General features: G+C 42.9%; 2 protein-coding genes across 2 annotated transcripts; both read right to left on the bottom strand.

The window, feature by feature from the left end:
• Window positions 1-9,564: 9,564 nt before the first annotated feature.
• Window positions 9,565-10,714, bottom strand: LOC309517035 (vomeronasal type-2 receptor 26-like). The gene has a single exon (XM_082196043.1). The coding sequence runs from the start codon at window positions 10,468-10,470 to the stop codon at window positions 9,568-9,570; it is 903 nt and encodes a 300-aa protein (XP_082052169.1). The 5' UTR covers window positions 10,471-10,714; the 3' UTR covers window positions 9,565-9,567.
• An 836-nt stretch (window positions 10,715-11,550) lies between these two features.
• Window positions 11,551-17,349, bottom strand: LOC309516529 (vomeronasal type-2 receptor 26-like; the record flags this gene model as incomplete). Its single annotated transcript, XM_082195291.1, has 5 exons — window positions 11,551-12,262; window positions 13,969-14,196; window positions 14,390-15,250; window positions 16,326-16,617; window positions 17,132-17,349. The coding sequence occupies 5 exons, from the start codon at window positions 17,347-17,349 to the stop codon at window positions 12,110-12,112; spliced, it is 1,752 nt and encodes a 583-aa protein (XP_082051417.1). The 3' UTR covers window positions 11,551-12,109.
• Between the last annotated feature and the right edge of the window lie 3,981 nt (window positions 17,350-21,330).

The following is a 21,330-nucleotide window of genomic DNA, read 5'->3' as shown; positions in this document are numbered from 1 at the left end:
CCATCACATGTCTTTTATTTCCTGGCCCTTTATTGTCTGCCTCTGTTTGGCTCTTGGAGAGAGATAATTGGGCAAATGATCGACATCAAGTCATTTGTTAAAAAAGAAGTGTGCTTGTTTTATCTGAGCAAATAATTATCTGGGAAAGTGCTTGAATCTTGCTTTTTTCTTTTTACAAGACCTAGTACTCAGATATTGTCAGAATACTGTCAAATAGTTCAAGGTCTGTTAAGGTATGTTGGCAAATTACATTAACAACTTGCAAGGACTTCTCTTTCTTTCCCCCATGTCCGCTGGAAATTCTGAGATGTCAAGGTAGGTTTTCACTGGTCTGTTTAGATGCCACTGGGGCTACAGCATAAATGACAAAGGCACATATGGGAGTGCACACAGGTCTCTCCTATGCACATACACAATTCTGTAGCACTGTCTAAACCACAATCAGTCCACCAAGCATTGTGCCTATGCAACCTGCATCAATAATAGCAGATGATCTATCAGAGTGCCATACACTTCTCTCTGATGCAGCATTTATTTTTTCAATACTGGGTTGGAAAAATCAGCTAGTTGCATTGTTTATAGGGACACAGGAAGTGGCCTTATACTGATTCAAACCATTGTCTGCACTGCATTGTCTACCCTGATTGGCAGTAGCTTTCTAGGGTTTCACATAGAGGTATCTCCCAGCCTTATCTGCAGGTGTTGAGGACTGACCGTGGGAGCTTCTACAGTGGTACCTCGGGTTACAGATGCTTCACGTTACAGACTCCGCTGACCCACAAATAGTACCTCGGGTTAAGAACTTTGCTTCAGGATGAGAACAGAAATCGTGTGGCGGCAGCGGGAGGCCCCATTAGCTAAAGTGTTGCTTCAGGTTAAGAACAGTTTCAGGTTAAGAACAGACCTCCAGAACGAATTAAGTTCTTAACTGGAGGTACCACTTTATATGCAAAACAGATACTCTAGTGGTGAGCTGTGATCTTTCCCTAGCAGCTGCAGAGGCCAACCACTGCAGGCAACAGAAGCACAGTTTGGTCTCACTGTAGCAAACTACCACTTGGTGAAATTGTTGCCTGCATTCAGTCCCCAAACAAACTAAGCAAAAATTCTTCCTCTGAAAAATATTCTCATAAAGGAAAATAAAATGTGTTTCATCTCACTGTATCATTAAACAATAAGATACATGGCATGCCATCCCAGGCATGTCTACTCAGAAGTGAGCCCCACTGAGTTTAATGGGACTTATTAATATAAGTTTGCTAAGGACTGAAGCTTCTAAGCACATTCTTATTTCAAATTAAAAAGTAACAACGTTCAGATTTTTGGGCATTGAATTACAAGAGGATCTGTCCTGGAGTGTCAACACAAGGGGGCTTGTGAAGAAGGCGCAGCAGAGACTGTACTTTTTGAGAATTCTAAGGAAAAACCATCTTCCGCAGAAACTGCTGCTTGCCTTCTATCACTGTGCCATTGAGAGCGTGCTCACTTATGGCTTATGTGTGTGGTACGGAAGCTGTACTACCCGGGACAGGTTGGGGTTGTGCAGAGTTGTTAAGGCAGCAGAGAGCATTGTTGGCTGCCCACTCTCCACCTTAGAGCAGATTTATGCCACAAGGTGCCATAGGAAGGCACTGGACATAGTAAAAGATCCATCACATCCTGGTCACTGTCTCTTCGAGCTCCTGCCGTCGGGACGGAGATACAGGATGATGAAGACAAGAACGAGCCGTCTTGAGAACAGCTTCTTCTCCAGAGCGATCTCGGCCCTGAATGGGAAGCCTGGACTTTGAAAGTCATCTAATCTTCCTTGCTGTATTATACTGTACAGTGGTACCCCGCAAGACGAACGCCTCGCAAGACGGAAAACCCGCTAGACGAAAGGGTTTTCCGTTTTGGAGGCGCTTCGCAAAACGAATTTCCCTATGGGCTTGCTTCGCAAGACGAAAGCCCATAGGGAAATCTCTGGGACAGCGGGGAAGCGCAGCGCATTTAGAAGCGCTCGGGGAAAGCAGCGCACTTTGCTGCTTTGCCCAGAGTGCTTTTAAATGCGGGCGGCGGTGAGGGAATCCCTTGGCCCCCCGCCGGACTTCCCGAAGCTCTTTTGAAGTCCGGCGGGGGTGCAAGGGATTCCTTCCCAGCCGCCCACGTTTAAAAGCACTCTGGGGAAAGCAGCGCACTTCGCTGCTTTGCCCGGAGTGCTTTTAAATGCGGGCGGCGGTGAGGGAATCCCTTGGCCCCCCGCCGGACTTCCCGAAGCTCTTTTGAAGTCCGGCGGGGGTGCAAGGGATTCCTTCCCAGCCGCCCACGTTTAAAAGCACTCTGGGGAAAGCAGCGCACTTCGCTGCTTTGCCCGGAGTGCTTTTAAATGCGGGCGGCTGGGAGGGAATCCCTTGGCCCCCCGCCGGACTTCCTGAAGCTCTTTTGAAGTCCGGCGGGGGGCCAAGGGATTCCCTCACTGCCGCCCGCCTTTAGAAGCGCTCGGGGGAACACCTGCCCCAGCCGCCCCGCTTCGGAACGCTGCTCCGAAGTGGGGTGGGGGGGCGGGAGCATCTGCCCCAGCCGTCGGGCTTCGTAGCGCTGCTGCGAAGCCGGGCGGGGGGTGGGAACACCTGCCCCAGCCACCCCGCTTCGGAACGCTGCTCCGAAGTGGGGTGGGGGGGCGGGAGCACCTGCCCCAGCCGCCGGGCTTCGTAGCGCTGCTGCGAAGCCGGGCGTGGGGTGGGAACACCTGCCCCAGCCACCCCGCTTCGGAACACTGCTCCGAAGTGGGGTGGGGGGGCGGGAGCACCTGCCCCAGCCGCCGGGCTTCGTAGCGCTGCTGCGAAGCCGGGCGGGGGGTGGGAACACCTGCCCCAGCCACCCCGCTTCGGAACGCTGCTCCGAAGTGGGGCGGGGGGGGCGGGAGCACCTGCCCCAGCCGCCGGGCTTCGTAGCGCTGCTGCAAAGCCGGGCGGGCGGGGTGGGAACACCTTCTGAAGGCGGGCAGGGGGCGAAAGTCTTTGTCCCCCCTGCCTGCCTTCCCAGGGGCTTTTAAATTGCCCCGGACAGTGGAGAAGTCCTCCGCTGTCCGGGGCAATTTTAAAATGCCGCCCGCCAGCATTTTAAGATCGCCCGGACAGCGAAGAAGTCCTCCGCTGTCCCAGGGTTTTTTAAAATGCTGGGGGTGGGAAGAAAAGCCCTTGTCGTCCCCCCCAGCCTTCAGAAGAGGTCCGGGGACAGACTGTCCCCGGACCTGGTCTGAAGGCGGTTTCCCTAGGAACGCATTAATTGATTTTCAATGCATTCCTATGGGAAACCGTGTATCGCAAGACGAAAAAACCGCAAGACAAAGAGAGTTGCGGAACGAATTAATTTCGTCTTGCGAGGCACCACTGTATTGTTTTAATTAGTGTTTTTATAGTTGTTTTGATTTTGTGTGGAGTGCCCTACCTGGGTGGATGGAGCAGCCAAGTAATTTTGTTGTCCCCGAGAGGGGGCAATGACAATAAAGATATTATTATTATTATTATTATTATTATTATTATTATTATTATTAATGCAAATCAAACACCTTTTGTAGCAGGGATAATTATCCTAACACAAATGCCAAACCACAGTGAACAGAACGGAACAAAGCTGAAAATCAGAACCCTGGTATCTAGAGAAGTGAAGTATGGCATTTGGCATGCAATGCTACTTACCGTATTTCTTCACTATTCTAAGAGAATGCATTTGCCCCTATTTTAAGCCCATTATGTGGAAACAGGTCCTGCTGATTTAACAGAATATCATGGTAGTTATCCAGCAAGGGCTCTGACATGAATGCAGGAAGGTGTTTGTGTATGCTGGGATGTTTCATGTATTTATGCAATTCAATAGTTCTTTATAAAAAAATCCCTTCCAGTAGCACCTTAAAGACCAACTAAGTTAGTTCTTGGTATGAGCTTTCGTGTGCATGCACACTTCTTCAGATACCATGCACACGAAAGCTCATACCAAGAACTAACTTAGTTGGTCTTTAAGGTGCTACTGGAAGGGATTTTTTTATAAAGAACTATGGCAGACCAACACGGCTACCTATCTGTAACTGGAACAATAGTTATTTGTTATCATGAGATCATTTGTTTCTATGCTTTAGAGGAGGGGTTTTAAATATGGGCAATGGTGTCTACGTGACAGCAGGAAGAGGACCGAACTGGAAAAGCCAAGGCCATAAAATACCAGGGATTTGCATGGACCTCTTCTGTATAGGACCAATAGGGTTGCCTATAACTTTTCAGTTAAAATGAAATAAACTAAGTGAGTCATGCATGCCCATTATTTTCAGTGGACCTACTCTGGATAGGAGCAACACTGGGAAACTACCCAATATGTCTAGGTTTGGGAATGAGAATGTGGAATGCTGTTTTTAGCTCCTGTGCTCCTTACTTCAAACTTTTTGATTGCTTCTCTCTTTTCTGCGGTGTTATCATTTCCCACATTTGTTGCACAGTGCCTCAAGTTGGTTTTTGTTTTGTTTGTTTGTTTTTTTGAACAGGACAGCAGGATAGAAATATTTGGAATAAATAAATAGATCACATTAAGCACAGGAAGCTGTCTTACACAGAGTCATTCCACTGGCCCAAAAAGCTCATGTTTTGGTGGCAGCTTTCCAGGGTTTCAGGCAGGAATTATTCCCATCCCTGTCAGGAGATGCCAGGAATTAAACCAAGCACCTTTTGTATGCAAGGTGGACAGGATACTTTTTCATAAGGTATGCAGTGCTGATGTTCTTATTTTTTGAATCATCATCCTCAGGTGGTGGATAATCTTGGGCCATTCCTTCCAAACCTTGGGCCATTTGTGGTATTTTATGAATTGTGACTTGCCATTATTTTCATTGATTATAATTTATTAAATTTTTATTGAAACTGTTTAATTACTATTTGCTGACATTTAACTTTACTGTCTACTTTTATATTCTAATGGATTATTGAATATTGCTTTAATTTATATGTTGTTTATTTTAAAGTTATGTTTTTATTATGACTTTTTTGTATTGGATCAGATTGTTATTAGGTATATGATCTTTATTGTCTATTTTGTTGTTTCTTCAGCTTGTAAACCGCCTTGTGTGCAGTAATATAGAAAGGCGCTACACAAATGAAAGTCAAATAATTTAAAAGAATAAATTTAAGTTGTTCTGGAATTACCATGAAAAACCTGGGGCAACTAGTTTAAGAATGAATCCGGTAAGTGTGAATTATGATAGGTACACAGGAAGCTGTTTTATGAAAAGTCAGACTATTGACACACCTAGTTCAGTTTTGTCTACACTGACTATTAGTGGCTCTCCTGGGTTTCAGGAAAAAAATCCTACCAGCCTGACATGGAGACACTAGGGATTGAACCCAGGACATTCTGCATGCAAAGCATGGATTCTATCACTGAGCTACAGCCCTCCCCTATATAGCTTACACACTGAGGATATTAATGGGCAACTCCAGAGGATGGTAGTACCATTCAACATTTGCTGGGCTGCCAAGACCAGACAGGAACCCACCACTTCAAAAGGACTAGTCACCTGGGAAGGTTGAAAGGAGAGCAAGATAATTCTTGATCTGCTTGCCCTGTGTCTTGTAAAATCCTGAAGCCAACTCTGGAGCATTTCCTTGAAGGATGTGCAATTTTGGAGATGGGGGGGGGGAATATTACTTGAACAATTGCGGCTGAACTGTCTTATTTACAGTAGGGAATAAATGCTTTTAAAGTGTTGTACACAAAGACATTACTGTCTGCAATATTAAATGTTTATAAACTGTCACTTTAGAAAAAGAAGCTATTTTGAGCAGAAGCTATGGGCAGTGCCAAAAGATGTCTCCAAAACATTTGCCCAAAAGGGACAAAACAAAGAAAAAAGAAAATAAGAAAATTGGGGGAGGCCTATATCTGTTTCTTTTTATATCAAAAAGCAACAACATGCCAGCCTTTAAGTAGTTTTAAAGGGCACCGTTAATTCTTTGATGAAAATGTGTATACATCTGGCACCAACAACTGGCTTGACCCATATTATATTCCCAGGTGACGTGGCCTGGATGATGGAGGTTTAGAGCTGATGACTGCTGGTTCTTAGGAGCAGCTTCTGTGCTCAAAAACAAACACACAATAATGCAAGCAAGCAAGCAAACAAGCAAGCAAGGGAGCAATTTGCTGGTTCAGAACAGGGAAATATAGGTTCTTATTTCCATTTCCATTTTATATAAAGGGTAAACAAGCACCAGCTTAATGCTGAGAGCATTTGGCCAGCACAGATGGTCAAATACAAAGAGCTCCTCCGAAGCACCCAAACTCTTGGGCATTTCCACTGTTTTGTTTGTTTGTTTACTTTCCCTGCTTAACAGAAGTTCCTGCATAATTAATTTACTTAATTTATTGCCACAAGAAGTGGCGATGGTCTCAGAAGCTTAAATGGCTCTAGAAAAGGGCATGGCACATTCAGGGAGGGTAAGGACCTATAAGGAGGAGGGAGGGAAGCTGCGACCCTCTAGATGTTGCTGTACTAACACTCATATCACCCCTGCCCATTAACCCTGCTGGTTGGGTCTGATGGGAGTTAGAGTCCAGCAACATCTAGAGAGGCACAGATAGGTAAAGGTAAAGGGACCCCTGACCATTAGGTCCAGTCGTGGCCAACTCTGGGGTTGTGGCGCTCATCTCGCTTTATTGACCGAGGGAGCCGGCGTACAGCTTCCGGGTCATGTGGCCAGCATGACTAAGCCACTTCTGGCAAACCAGAGCAGTGCACGGAAACGCCATTTACCTTCCCGCCGGAGTGGTACCTATTTCTCTACTTGCACTTTGATGTGCTTTCGAACTGCTAGGCGTTTCCGTGCGCTGCTCTGGTTCGCCAGAAGCGGCTTAGTCATGCTGGCCACATGACCCGGAAGCTGTACGCCGGCTCCCTCGGCCAATAAAGCGAGATGAGCGCCGCAACCTCAGAGTCATCCACTCCTGGAGCTAACGGTCAGGGGTCCCTTTACCTTTACCTAATGTTTGTATGCAACTTTGCCTAACACATTTTTGCAATGCAATTTCCCCTAATATAATGTATTTTTATATGTCATTTTCACAAGTTATTGTTGTTGTCATTTAGTTGTGTCTGACTCTTCATGACCCCATGGACCAAAGCACGCCAAGTACATGCATTTTCACAAGTACGTGCACTTTAATCCAAAATTTGCCCCACTACTGTATATGAATTTTTGTACATACAGGTAACTCTCAGCTCCTGCTTGCTTAACATGTGCACTTTTAATTTTATGTGTTTGAAAGCTGGCTGGCTGAAATCACACAAATTAGATGCATGGAAGGTGGAGAGCTAAAAAGCTCTTTTTGCGCAGGGTCTTCCTGGCATGGAAATAACTTTTAAGCTCTGAAACTAGTTTACGAGGCTCTGGGAAGCTCTTGCATGGATTCTGGATGGGAGAGATTTCATAGGAACTTGGACAGCCCTGCAATATATTGAGAGCCTTGCGCATACTCTGAGCCTGCTAACCAAGTTTGAGAGCTTAAAAACCCTATACATTGCTTGGAGGGAGTAGGTAAGACCTGACTGGTTCTCTGGCTCTGGGTAAGGCTTTTCATGAGGGGACAGTTTCAAGGGGGTGGCTTGTACTTTTGCATATAATTGCCATTCCTGGAATGTGACCCCTGCAAAAGATGTGAGCTGTATTGTATTACTTGGCTGGACAACCACACTACAAAACTAAGAGAAGTGCAAATTTCAAAGAAGGGCTGTGTTTTGGTTTGCACATTGCATTGGAAAATATGAATTAGATGGGTTTCCTTTGTACTGTGAACTGAACTGACTGAATCGAATCTCACCCAAATCCCTAACAACAAGTTCCCCAAACCTGACATAGAAAGAACGGATGGCAACCATGGATGGACTTTTCCAAAATAATGCCCTGATTGTGGAACATTTTCCCTAACATTATGGGGTGGTGGTGGTGTGTGTGTTTAGGACACAGAGACTAACACTTTCTTTTCTGTCCAGGCATAGTGTCAAGATTTTGTTTTCCTTGCTGTGGATGTTTTTGCTGTGGATACAGTTTTGCTTGCTATATGGACCCTTGTTTTGTATGTTGGTTACGTCACATTCTTAGGTTTGACAGGTAAAGGTAAAGGGACCCCTGATCATTAGGTCCAGTCGTGGCCAACACTGGGGTTGCGGCGCTTAGCTCGCTTTATTGGGCGAGGGAGCCGGTGTACAGCTTCCGGGTCATGTGGCCAGCATGTCTAAGCCACTTCTGGCGAACTAGAGCATTGCACGGAAACGCCGTTTACCTTGCCACCAGAGCGGTACCTATTTATCTACTTGCACTTTGACGTGCTTTCGAACTGCCAGGTTGGCAGGAGCTGGGAGCAAGCAATGGGAGCTCACCCCGTCACGGGGATTCGAACTGCCGACCTTCTGATTGGCAAGTCCTAGGCTCTGTGGTTTAACCCACAGTGCCACCCACATCCCAGGTTTGATAAGCCAATGCTTATTTTATCTTTGCAAGCAAGGGTGAGGTACAAAGCTTTCACATTGTGTGAGTGCCTTTGAGTCATGCAGAGCTTTGCTGGAAGCCAAATGGAATGTTTTGGTGGCTGGATTTGGATCCTGGACTTTCAGCTGCATCTCCATGTTATAACTGAAGTCTATATTTGGTTTTTTTAAGCATAAGAAAAGACCTGCAGCTTGATCAGTCCAGCATCCTGTTCTCACAGTGACCAAACCAGTTGACAAGTAGGGCCAGCATTCTCCTCTGCTTGGCATGAATGAACAGAATCTGACTTATTAGGAAAAAGCAGTCCTGCTAGGTCAAGATCCTGTCCAATGCAGCACCCTGGCTCTGAGAGTGACCAGTTGGATGCATCTAGGATGCCCACAAGCTGGAAAAGAAAGCAATAGCTTGCTCCCACCATTGTTCCTCAGTGACTGGTATTCAGAGGCATAGTGCCTTTGATTATGGAGGCACTATATGGTCATCGTGAATACTATCCACTGAGAGCCAATATAGTGTAGTGGTTAGAGCAACAGACTAGGCCCTAGGAGACCAGAGTTCAACCCCCCACTCAGTCTAACTCCCCTCTTTTTTTAATGGAACCCCTTATATGGGATTTGTATATAAATTTTCCCTCGACTCTTTTTGCTGACCCATGTAGGACCAGCATGGATAATTGGCCCCGTGAATATTTGACGTTTTCTCCCCTTATGGCTTTGATCTATGGGCTACCACTAAAACGAGGCTGCATTTTAAGCTGCATTTTAAACTGTATTCTAATTTACATTTCTGATCAAGATGTGTTTTAGGTTCATGGGTTTCAAGATGACTTGCTCTAAATAATTCAGGTTTATGGCAACATGTATATACATAAGGAGGTCTGGTTACAGAGTGCAAGGGATTTGGGTTTTAGGAAAGAGAGTGTGTATATATGTTTAAAAGATAGAGCGGTCCAAAGAAAATAGAGATAGAACACATTTACCAGGAAAATAATTCATAAACACCCAAACAACCAAATATCCATTGGTTTTGGAGACTACAGCAAAACACACCCACACATTCATCCAGCCTTTCTTCTTATAAGCTGTTCCTTATCATTCAATTCAGGCCTTAAAACAATGATGTAACATTTAGGGGAAAAGATGCACCCCAGCACCCCAGCACTGGAGGCTAAGATAGAAAAGATCTCCACAGCTACCATATATTTTCCTTTAGTGCTCAGGTAGGAGGGAATAAAGGATAACCAAACACTGCAAAAGACCAACATGCTGAAAGTGATGAACTTGGCTTCATTGAAACTGTCAGGCAACTTCCTGGCAAGGAAAGCCACACTGAAACTGGCAACAGCCAGAAAGCCCATGTAACCCAGGACACAGTAAAACATAGTTACAGAACCCTCATTGCATTCTAGAACAATTTCTCCATAAATAGAGTGTTTATCGACATCTGGGAATGGGGGAGAAAATGACAACCACATAATACAAATGGTTGCTTGAATAAAGGAGCAGGAAATCACAATGGAGTTGGCCAGCCTCTTCCCCACCCATTTCCTCATCCTGGATCCTGGTTTGGTGGCCATGAAAGCCAGAATCACTGTGATCGTTTTTGCCAGCACACAAGAAACAGCCACTGAGAAGATGATGCCAAAAACAGGTTGTCGCAGAAGACATGTCACCTTCTGAGGCTGTCCAATGAATAGCAATGCACAAAGGAAGCAGAGTAGGAGGGACAGGAGGAGCATGTAGGTAAGGTCGCGGTTGTTGGCTTTGACAATGGGAGTGTTGTGGTGCTTCAGAAACGTCCCTAGAACCAGAGCTGCGATGATTGAAGAGGAAAGAGAAAAAGTGGCTAAACTGATCCCCAAAGGTTCTTCATAAGACAAGAAGCTTATTTCCTTCAGAATACACAAATCCTGTTTTTTGTTGGGATAATATTCATCTGGACATTTAAAACAGTCATTCATAACTGAAGAGGAAGCAATGAGTTATGAGGTTTATATTTGTCTCCCAAACCATACAATCCATGCTAATCTTGCATAGATTAAAGTTTATGTAATCCTGTCATCCCAACAGACTCCAACCAACAATTTATCTATGAGATTTGGGCATTTTTAAATATATACAACAAAACCTCAAATGTAGTGCATTACCAAGGACAATGTTACACCAGGTCCTGATTTTCCTCTGCCACGGAAGTTTATCATAAATGTTCAAGACATTTCATTAAAGCATTCTGCATCTTTTTTGTTTTGCTTTACACTTTATGCCATTAAAAAAAAAAATCTTAATCTAAGGTGAATTACAATGTAAACTTTCTTCTCAACTAATACATCGTGCTGTCTCATGATGCCACACCTTTCTCTCCCTCCCTCCAGCAGCTGGAGGAGAAAAGGACAGAGGGTGAAGAAGGCATGAAGGCTGCTCCCTGCAAGGCCCTTTCCACCTGGCCTCGGAGGTGGGGTCCACATTCACCCAGCTGTGTTAAATATGTATTCTGTAGTTGACCTCCTTTGAAATGTTTTCTTTGAAATCATTAAGATAATATTTTAGTTTTCTGTTATGTTTCTTTGACTTCATACTCTATATTTGATTTTGTTCAGATTGTTTTATTTTTATTTTATTGATTTAATAAGCTGTATAGCGTTTTGAGATTTTTCTTAAAAATATAAAGCGGTACAGAAAAATAAAAGAAAGAAAGAAAGAAAGAGACCTCTGGGTATAGGGGGGTGTACAGATTCATTCATTCATTCAATCAATCAATCAATCAATCAATCAATGCAGTGTGAGTGAAAAGGTGCCCTTTCCTCACCCTTTGGACCACCTGGGAAACTCAACAAACCTGTTGCTCCTGGAACTGGGTGTGCAGCTGAATGGGACACAGCTGACGGCAGCCTGAGGAAGAACCAACTCCTCTGTGCCTGCCCATAAGAAACAAGAGGCTAGGGTGATGTCCACTGTTTCCAAGAACTCTTCTCATTGCTAGACTTTTTTAGTTGAGGTGAGAGTTTGCATGGCTCCTAGGTGATAACCCTGAGGCTGAGAGGCAGGGTATGTCAGAAGGAAAGTGTGTGTGTGTGTGTGTGTAAATTTAACATTTTTATATGCGATTGTGTATTTTATATAAACAAAGTTTCCAGAAGCCAAACCCCTTGTTCTCCTATTACGAGACAACAGGATTGGGGAAGGTGATTATCAACCACAGAGGCCATAATCTTGCAAGCCCATCTCAACATCCCTATGGCTGAGCGGATAAACTATTAGCCACACTGCATTTGTGGATCTGAATGAGACTTCAAGGAGGAGATTGCTTATAAACACAGAAACTCATACAAGGAAGACAGGAAAAACCAACCCCTCTTTTTGCCTGTTCGGAGGTCATGGGTTGAAGATGAGGCAAGGAGGCTGTGGACCGATCAGCTCACATTCAACACAAGGGCAAATTATTCTACCAAGGAAACCAAGTTGGATTTTTGCATCTTCAACAAGGCCCTCTGCATCACTCAGATTTACCATTCCCCCCAAAAAAGAATAAAACCGGTAACCATATTGTATGCATATATTTATGCTTATTCCCATTCCTCTGGATTACTGGCCATCTGCTTCCTATTTCGGTATGTCATATTGCTTACCCATCTGGTCTGAAATCTTCCCTTCTGGACAGGGAGTGCAATCGTAGCAACAAAATGGCTCCCCCTCCTTCATTTTCTTGCTTGAACCAGGACTGCAACTCTCACTGCATACAGAAATAGGCCTTGCCTAATTCATGAAACAAAAGAAAATATAGAGCTGGGAATCTTTATGGTTCCGGTAGAGCTGACTCCTGTTACTAGAAAGTGGGCAGAGACCTGAGAAGAATCCAACTCCCTCCCCAATCACCAAGGATGGTTCAGGTTTTCTCCTATCACCCAGAATCATATGAATACATTTTCTGTAACTGAGATGTTTTCTAGATGTTCATGTCTAACATCCAGTAATAAAAACCACGAGCAGCAGATTCCAACTTTGTCTGCAGAGAGGGAATACACTTAATGAAAGGAAAGGCATTAAAGTATGACAGGCATAGCAATTGTCTGCTCCTTTTACTCTATTAGAAGGTAAAGCAGGAGAAGCCTGAAAGGCACACAAACAAACAAAAAAGCAGTTGCAGGGCCGGCTTTTGACTGCTCACCATAAGCAAATCAGAACCCTGCATTCTTCATATGATGGTTGCTCTTTGTAAATTTGCATAGATCATCCCATCCCTAGCATGTGTTTGTGTCTGTCTGTCTGTCTGTCTGTCTCTCTCTCTCTCTCTCTCTCTCTCTCTCTCTCTCTCTCTCTCTCTCTCTCTGTGTGTGTGTGTGTGTGTGTGTGTGAGAGAGAGAGAGAGATTGATTGTATTTCCTTTTTTAACCAAAAGGTACAGGACAGGAGAAGAATTCTAAATCGGTTTCTTGTTTGAGAAGGAAAGAAGTAAAAAGAAATTCTTGTAATTGCCTTTTTCATTGGGCATTAGGAAGATGATAGAGTTAGTGTTCTAAATAGTGAAGTTCTGGTTTGATAGAGGCAAGCAAGAAATAATGTTTTCCACTTGATGGAAAGGTGGGGAGCAAAAGAGGAGATTCTACCTGGTTTTCTCACTTCCTCCTTTTCATAGAGCTGGTTTCAACCACGCTGCCAAAGATTATTTCGTAAATAAAATGAATAAAGGTTACATACACAGGGGTACCCCGGGTTATGAACTTAATTCGTAACTAACGTCCGTTCTTAACCTATGGTGCGCTTTCGCTAATGGGGCCTCCTAATGACACCGCAACGCGGCACACGATTTCCGTTCTCAACCTGGGGCGAGGTTTGTAACCCGAGGTACTACTGTACTTTGGTCTTTCTGATGGAATTTTGAATGTTTTGAATGAAAATGATCTTAAGTGATATTCAAAGATGGAGTGCTCTGAACCGATACAATGAAATCAATGTGCATGACAAACTTTGGATCTCAACCAAAGATCATCATTTGACATATATTCAAAGCAAAAGATGAATATATTTAGTTCATCTATCAATTTCTCAAAAAAATAATAATTCTTAAAATAATAATCTGTAACACTACCATAGTGAATAAGTTCATGAAGTGTAATTTCCCTGACCAGCTCAATATTTTTTCACACATCACAAAATCATTGTGGTCAAGTGAAATGATCAAAATAAAAAAATTCCTTCCTGTAGCACCTTAAAGACCAACTAAGTTAGTTCTTGGTATAAGCTTTCGTGTGCATGCACACGTCTTCAGAGACACTTCAGAAGTGTGCATGCACAGGAAAGCTTATACCAAGAACCAACTTAGTTGGTCTTTAAGGTGCTACAGGAAGGAATTTTTTTTATTTTGACTATGGCAGACCAACACGGCTACCTATCTGTAAGTGAAATGATGTTTACAAACAGTACTGAAGTCAATGTTCATTCCAAACTGGGTATCTCCCTACCTTGTTAAACCGCCTTTGCCATGTTATAGCATCTTCATGGATGGTGAACACTTGATGTGAAGAAGCCTGGGGATCCATCCTCCCAACTTTAATTTTATGAAAGGATTGGTTTAGGGGAACAATCCAATTAATAACATCCAACCCAACTTTCAACTCCCCATTCTGGTTAAAGGAAACCTCATCTCCAGCACTATTATTAAATAATACACCTCTGAGGAAATGATGGAACTATATTTTTAAAAGAAAATCAGAAGAAGAGGATGTGTATCAGTCTTACAAATATATTCAGTGGCAACAGAATCAAAAAAGAACAAACAAACAAACAAACGAAAATCAGTGAGATAATTAATTAAATGAGGCATGGACTATTTCAGCACCCATGATACGGTGCTGTACTGGAAGAGAAAATTGGCTTCATTACCTGCCATGGCTGTTGATTTTGAAATGACAACTGCCCTTGGTCCTTTAACATTCTTGATTTCAGTCTCCATGAGAACGTGTCATGAACGGCATGTGCCATGGCATAAACACCCATGTAGATGCTGTAGCTATGGCCAATCATGTTCAATTCAAAGAAAGGCCCAGGAAGAGTCCCCACATTCTCATCTCCGGTGCAGATATCCCCATCCATATCTTCTGCACCTGTACCTGGAAATGAACAGGCAAAGGCCTGCTGCCAGAAGTCCTTGATGAAATAATCTTCTTTTGAGGTGGCAGGTTTTCTGCTGGCAGTAAATTGTTGAAATCCTGATATATCATTGGAGTGAATTGCAAAGGACAGAGCCCCGTGGATTATTTCTTTATCCCAAGTCCTTTGATAAACGAGAGAAGTCAGCTCCACCTGGGCTGTCAATATCCACACTGTACCCTTTGGGTTAATATTCCCATGTTCTTGCTCAGATAAATACGGAAGCCATCTCAGAAATATCATAGAATAAGATTCTCCGTAAAAGATCATCACATTGGCTTTGCTACTCATTACTTTATCATATATTTTTGCACCCTGTTGGAATAAGTCTTTTAAATCAGTGACAAGAGATAATTTGGGGAATCGTTCTATAAAGGCAAAACAAATGCCACTAGAAGTAAACATTGGAACCACGGCTTGCACAAATCTTTCTCCGTTCTCAAGATCCATGATAAGGAGTCCAACCCAGGTCCACCTGAAATGCAGAAGTAAGGAGAGAATCCCCTTATACTGAAGGGCTTCCTGTGGGACCATTTGGTAGAAGGAAAGGCCTGGAGTTTTGTCCTCCATGACTGGAGCCGGGCTATATATGAGCTAAAAGGGATTGCAGAAAAAGAAAGAAAGAATAGGAATAGTTTCATGAATATATTCAGTCATCTTTATTCAACATTTAAGTTGCCTTTTGAGTAAGGACAATGTTGCACCATCACTCAATACAAGATGCTGAAAATAATAATACTGAAAGTATTTTGTGTTACTGTTGCCAATTAAGCGTACCCACCAAATAAAAGTGAAAATTGGAGGTTGAAGACTGTCACTATAAAGAAGAACAAAAAAGGTACCATGTTTCCAAGAAAAGAATTGTCCTGCTGTATTTAAACCCTGGACACTCTACATTGTTGTAGCTTTCTTTTTCAGTCAAAACACATTTACCAGCTTCTGTTATAACATGTGCTTATACTCCCGGCATAAAGACACACAGACACCCTTCTGCCAACATTTTGCATGCCCATGTTGATCCTATGCTACGGCACCACAAATCCTTAGTAAATGCAAATTTCCTTTATAAAGACATACATACAGCCTTCTGCCTTCATTCCTGCGAACACAATGTGGGCATAACATCAACTTCATGTAGTACAGTCTAGTAGATATTCGATACCACATGTTTGTTAATTTTAGCATAGTCCCATGAATTCTCATCTAAATTTTCCTTTGATGGGATTTATCCTCCATAACTTGTAACTCCACTTCTGAGAAGCACAATCCGAAAGCTGCCGTTTTCAACTCCCACTCAATCACCATCATTTCAATCTCCTTGTATTAAATTTGTGAGGCAATGATGTTTACAACCCTGAGACTTTTGTACATTTCCCCCCAAAAGATTGGTGACCAATGGAAATCAACCTGCATAATTAGTCTCTCTTCAAATAAAAAGTATTTATTTCATGTGTTTTTTTCCAAATTGTATCAATAAATTTAAAATCGTATCCCCTGTATAAGAGTCTTGCTGTGGTATTGAAGCTTATGCTTATGCTTTATTCACCACACCAGTTCACATATTTTGGCCTCTGAACCACAAGGTGAAATATGGCAGGCAATGCAACCATGAAAGTAAAACAACAACTTTAAATCCATGATGCTCAGCGCAGAGATGGATGCATTATACCTGTGGAATTTTATAGATATCCAAGACTGTTGCAGCATGAAGAGAGGTTAGGGGGTCCAGCCCCCCAATGACTGCTATCAAATGATGATGGCTGTCGCATTTGTAGTTGGGGACCAATCTGTTTGGGCTGGACATTAGCAGCATTGTAGCATGATAGGTCCCTTTTGGAATGAAATAGATGTCAAATATGTGGAAGCCCAAGGTGGTATTGGGTAAGATCTGAGGGCTGGCATTGATCTCCTTCACTGCAAATTCCAAGGCCAGGATGTGCTGGTAATTCTTAGTCACTACTCTGAAATGAGAATTGCATTCTGTATCAAAAAGATATCTCTCATTTTCTAAATCACAATTATTGCATTCTCATCATTGTTTGCATTATGAAATAGTACAGTATTTTAAACCACATTTGTGGATGCAGTCCAGGGTAGTTTACAAAATTGTTGGCTTTTGTTTTTAGTAATCCTGTTAACCCCTTTTTATGTGTTAAAAACATTTTTTAAACTCTGGAACATATAAAGGAAGAATACAAAATCTATCACATATCACTGAGATTCCTTTCCCTGTTAAGATGGACCACAACAGATTTCAAAATAGATATGGAACTAGTCTATGCAAGCCTATATTAGTCAGTGAAAGAAATTTATATTTATCATATTCTATTATCCTGCTATGGGGAACAAGGGACATATCCTTAATTGCATTCTTTATACTTTCTATGTTTAAAAATCCATATGCCCTAGCTTTCAATATTCAGAGAAAGAAGCTAAGAAAAACAGAAAGAGATAAAAGAAAGAGCAACTCCTTACGCAAGCTCTTCCGGCAATGCCTGTGGGGGTTCTATAGTGAAGGCTAATGCATTGGAAACGATGAAGCTGTGAGAAGCTAAGCCACCAAGGATGAGGTCTCCTGAGCGATGATACTTGTGAAGTGGAGGGTGTGGATCATGGACATGACACTTCACCATGTGAGTCTTGCATGACATTTCAGGAAGCAGTGCCAGCAGCAACATAAGCAAAGTCGCCATCCTGAGTGTGAAGGCAAATCTTCACTTGAGAAACATGACATTCTTTCCACAGAAAACTCCCTTATTTCAATGTCACCAGTTGCAAAAGGCTGATTTAAATGTTTATTCGGTTTTTAAATAGACCAGAACTCTGAAGTATAAATACCACTAAGCCCTAGCGGTAGTTATGAATTCTTGTGTGTATATTTACCAAATAAGAACTTTCTTTTTTTCTTTCCTATTCGAATTCCACAGGGGGTTCAGCGTGCAACAAAATTAATAATAGTCATTGCTGTAATGACAGGGGAAAATAATTACAAAGTCAACGTTGGGGTTCCTCTGTGTAATTGCAGGAGGAAACTTGTTTGTTACATTTGAAGATTCCCCCACATCTTCCACCTAGTTGAATATCAAATGATACTTTGGCTTGGATGAGGGAGGCACCAAGGCTTCAGACGTATAACATCATAGTTTAGCGTTCATGTACCCTTAAACTTGTATTAGGAGCACTGTGCTGAAGATTTAAAGGCAACTTACCAACCCATAGGGACGCGGGTGGCGCTATGGGTTAAACCACAGAGCCTAGGACTTGCCGATCAGAAGGTCGGCGGTTCGAATCCCCGCGACGGGGTGAGCTCCAGTTGCTCGGTCCCTGCTCCTGCCAACCTCGCACTTTGAAAGCAAGTAGATAAATTGGTACCGCCCCGGCAGGAAGGTAAATGGCGTTTCCGTGAGATGCTCTGGTTCACCAGAAGTGGCTTAGTCATGCTGGCCACATGACCCGAAAAAACTGTCTGTGGATAAATGCCAGCTCCCTCTGCCTGTAAAGTGATATGAACTCCGCAACCCCAGAGTCGGCCATGACTGTACCTAATGGTCAGGGGTCCCTTTACCTTTACCTACCAAAACACAGCGCAGCTTTTGGGGAGGGAGGCATTTTCTAATTAGGAAATGTGGTGGAAAAGTGGTGGGCGGGCTCATCAATGAAGTTGGAAGGCAGCGCGAGTCTTACTTTTAGAAGAGCAAGGCCTAATTGGTAGCAACCCAGCTGCTGAGTCCTTTCAATCTGTAGCCTCAAACCCCGCCTTTGCCACTTGTTTCTTGTCTTGCTTCTGAATGCCAGAGAAAGAACCCCTTAGCCTTTGGGAAGACAGAGATGACACTGATGTAGGGTCCCAAGAAGCTTGCCCATGTCTGTAGTTTCACAAGGGTTTTGCTTGTTCCCTCTATTACATTACCTGTCCTCCTACTCATGGGTGGGTTACAACAAATGAAGCAGTATTTTAAACAACTTAGCATTTAGTAAATATGGGGGTGATAGAAATTGGCATATCAAGTGTTGAAAGCCAGGGTAAAGAGATGAGACCAACAACTGCTGAAAATTGTATAATGCAGTACCCTCTCTGTTTCAGTTGCAACAGTTCAGGGATTTGGCACTGGGCACCATGCACAAGTTAATGAGGATTCCACCAGAGCTCTGGAGCCTTGATAGTTGACAACCCAGCAAGTCACTGTGTTTGCCTTAGTGCTTAGCACCAGGTGATTATACTACTGCTTACTCTATGAATTTGAGATCTTCTGGGTTTCTTCTAATCTGCAGCCTTTATGGCCCATATTTCTTTACCATGTAATGCAATTCTTAGTGTATTTGAAGAGCTAGTGTATGGCATATCTACCATTAGAGGACATTAGTGGGGGGCTCCTTAGACTGTATGGATGGAAGGTGGCCTGCTCTTGATTGTAACACTCCCTCTGAAGGAAACTGTACACAACCTAGGAATAATTATCAATTCACTGCTGTCACTTGAAGCTCAGGTGGTCTTGGTGGCCCAGTTGCGCTCCTATCTGGACGAGTAAGGCCTAATGTAATTCGTCTATGCATTGGTAGCTTGTAAGTTAAATTATTGCAAAGTGTTATATGTGGGGCTGCCTCTGAAGATGGTTTGGAAACTGCAGCTGGTGTAGAATTCAGTAACCAGGTTGCGCACCAGTGCAAGAAAATTTGAGCATAAAATACTAATCCTGGCACAATTGCACTGGTTGCCCAGGCCAAATAAAAGTAATGGTTTTGACCTATTAAGCCATCAGTTACTCAGAACCACAATGTCACAAGGACTTCCACTCCCCAAATGAACTGACCCAGACTGTGTGCTCATCATCTGAGCCCCTTCTTCCTGTGCCTGCTCCACAAGAGGTCCAGAGGGTGGCAACACAAGAACAGGCCTTTTCTGCCGTGATTCTCTATTTGTGGAGTTCTCTTCCCAGGGTGGCTCACCTGGTGTCAGCAATGTACCATCATTATATATCTTTAGGCACCAGGCAAAATCCTATATAACCAGGCCATGCAATATTTGGCTAAATTCTCTAAGCCCTTATTCTTAGAGTATAAGTTGCACAACTCTGATCAATATTTCTTTTAGGTTTATGGGTTTCAAGTTGACTTGTTCTAAATAATTAAGGTTTATGGTAACATGTATATATATAAGGAGATATTGCTTCAGAGTGCAAGGGTTTTGTTTTTATGTTTTGTTTTTATGTTTAAAAGATAGAGAGGTCTGAGAAAGTTGAAATAGAACAAATTTACCAAGAAAATAATTCATAAACACCCAAACAATCAAATATCCATTGGTTGTTCAGACTAGAGCAAAACACACCCACACATTCATCCAGCCTTTCGTCTTATCAGTTTTTCCTTATCATTCAGTTGAGGCCTTAAAACAATGATATAGCATTTAGGGAAAAAGATGCACCCCAGCACCCCAGCACTGGAGGCTAATATAGAAAAGATCTCCACAGCTACCATGTATTTTCCTTTAGTGCTTAGGTAGGAGGGAATAAAGGATAACCAAACACTGCAAAAGACCAACATGCTGAAAGTGATGCACTTGGCTTCATTGAAAGTGTCAGGCAACTTCCTGGCAAGGAAAGCCACACTGAAACTGGCAATAGCCAGAAAGCCCATGTAACCCAGGACACAGTAAAACATAGTTACAGAACCCTCATTGCATTCTAGAACAATTTCTCCGTAAATAGAGTGTTTATCGACATCTGGGAATGGGGGAGAAAATGCCAACCACATGATACAAATGGTTGCTTGAATAAAGGAGCAGGAAATCACAATGGAGTTGGCCAGCCTCTTCCCCACCCATTTCCTCATCCTGGATCCTGGTTTGGTGGCCATGAAAGCCAGAATCACTGTGATCGTTTTTGCCAGCACACAAGAAACAGCCATTGAGAAGATGATGCCAAAAACAGGTTGTCGCAGAAGACATGTCACCTTCTGAGGCTGTCCAATGAATAGCAATGCACAAAGGAAGCAGAGCAGGAGGGACAGGAGGAGCATGTAGGTGAGATCCCAGTTGTTGGCTTTGACAATGGGAGTGTTGTGGTGCTTCAGAAACGTCCCTAGCACCAGAGCTGTGATGATTGAAGAGCAAAGCGAAAAACAGGCTAAACTGATCCCCAAAGGTTCTTCATAAGACAAGAAGCTTATTTCCTTTAGAATACATAAATCCTGTTTTTTGTTGGGATAATATTCATCTGGACATTTAAAACAGTCATTCATATCTGAAAAAGAAGCAATGAGTTATGAGGTTTCTATTGGTGTCCCAAACCATACAATCCATGTTAATCTTGCATAGATTAAAGTTTATGTAGTCCTGTCATCCCAACAGACTCTAAGCAATGATTAATCTATGAGAATTGGGCATTTTTGAATATATACAATAAAACCTCAAACGTAGTGCTTTACCAAGGGCAGTGTTACACCAGGTCCTGATTTTCCTCTGCCCAGCAGTTTATCATGGATGTTCAAGATATTTCATTAAAACATTCAGCTGTTTTTTGTTTTTCTTTACACTTTATGCCTTTTCTTTTAAAAAATCTTAATCTAAGGTGAATAAAATGTAAACTTTCTTCTCAATTAATACATTGTGCTCTCTTCTGATGTCACACCTTTCTCTGTCTACATCCAGCAGCTGGAGGAGAAGAGGACAGAGGGTG

The sequence above is a fragment of the Podarcis vaucheri genome (genome assembly GCF_965113315.1).
Source record: "Podarcis vaucheri genome assembly, chromosome: 13".
In the NCBI taxonomy this organism is placed as follows: domain Eukaryota; kingdom Metazoa; phylum Chordata; class Lepidosauria; order Squamata; family Lacertidae; genus Podarcis; species Podarcis vaucheri.
This window is presented reverse-complemented; position numbering and strand designations above follow the sequence as displayed.

What these genes read in the sequence shown, in the direction of transcription:
- LOC309517035 (XM_082196043.1), bottom strand. Translation starts at nt 10,470, where the DNA reads ATGAATGACTGTTTTAAATGTCCAGATGAATATTATCCCAACAAAAAA.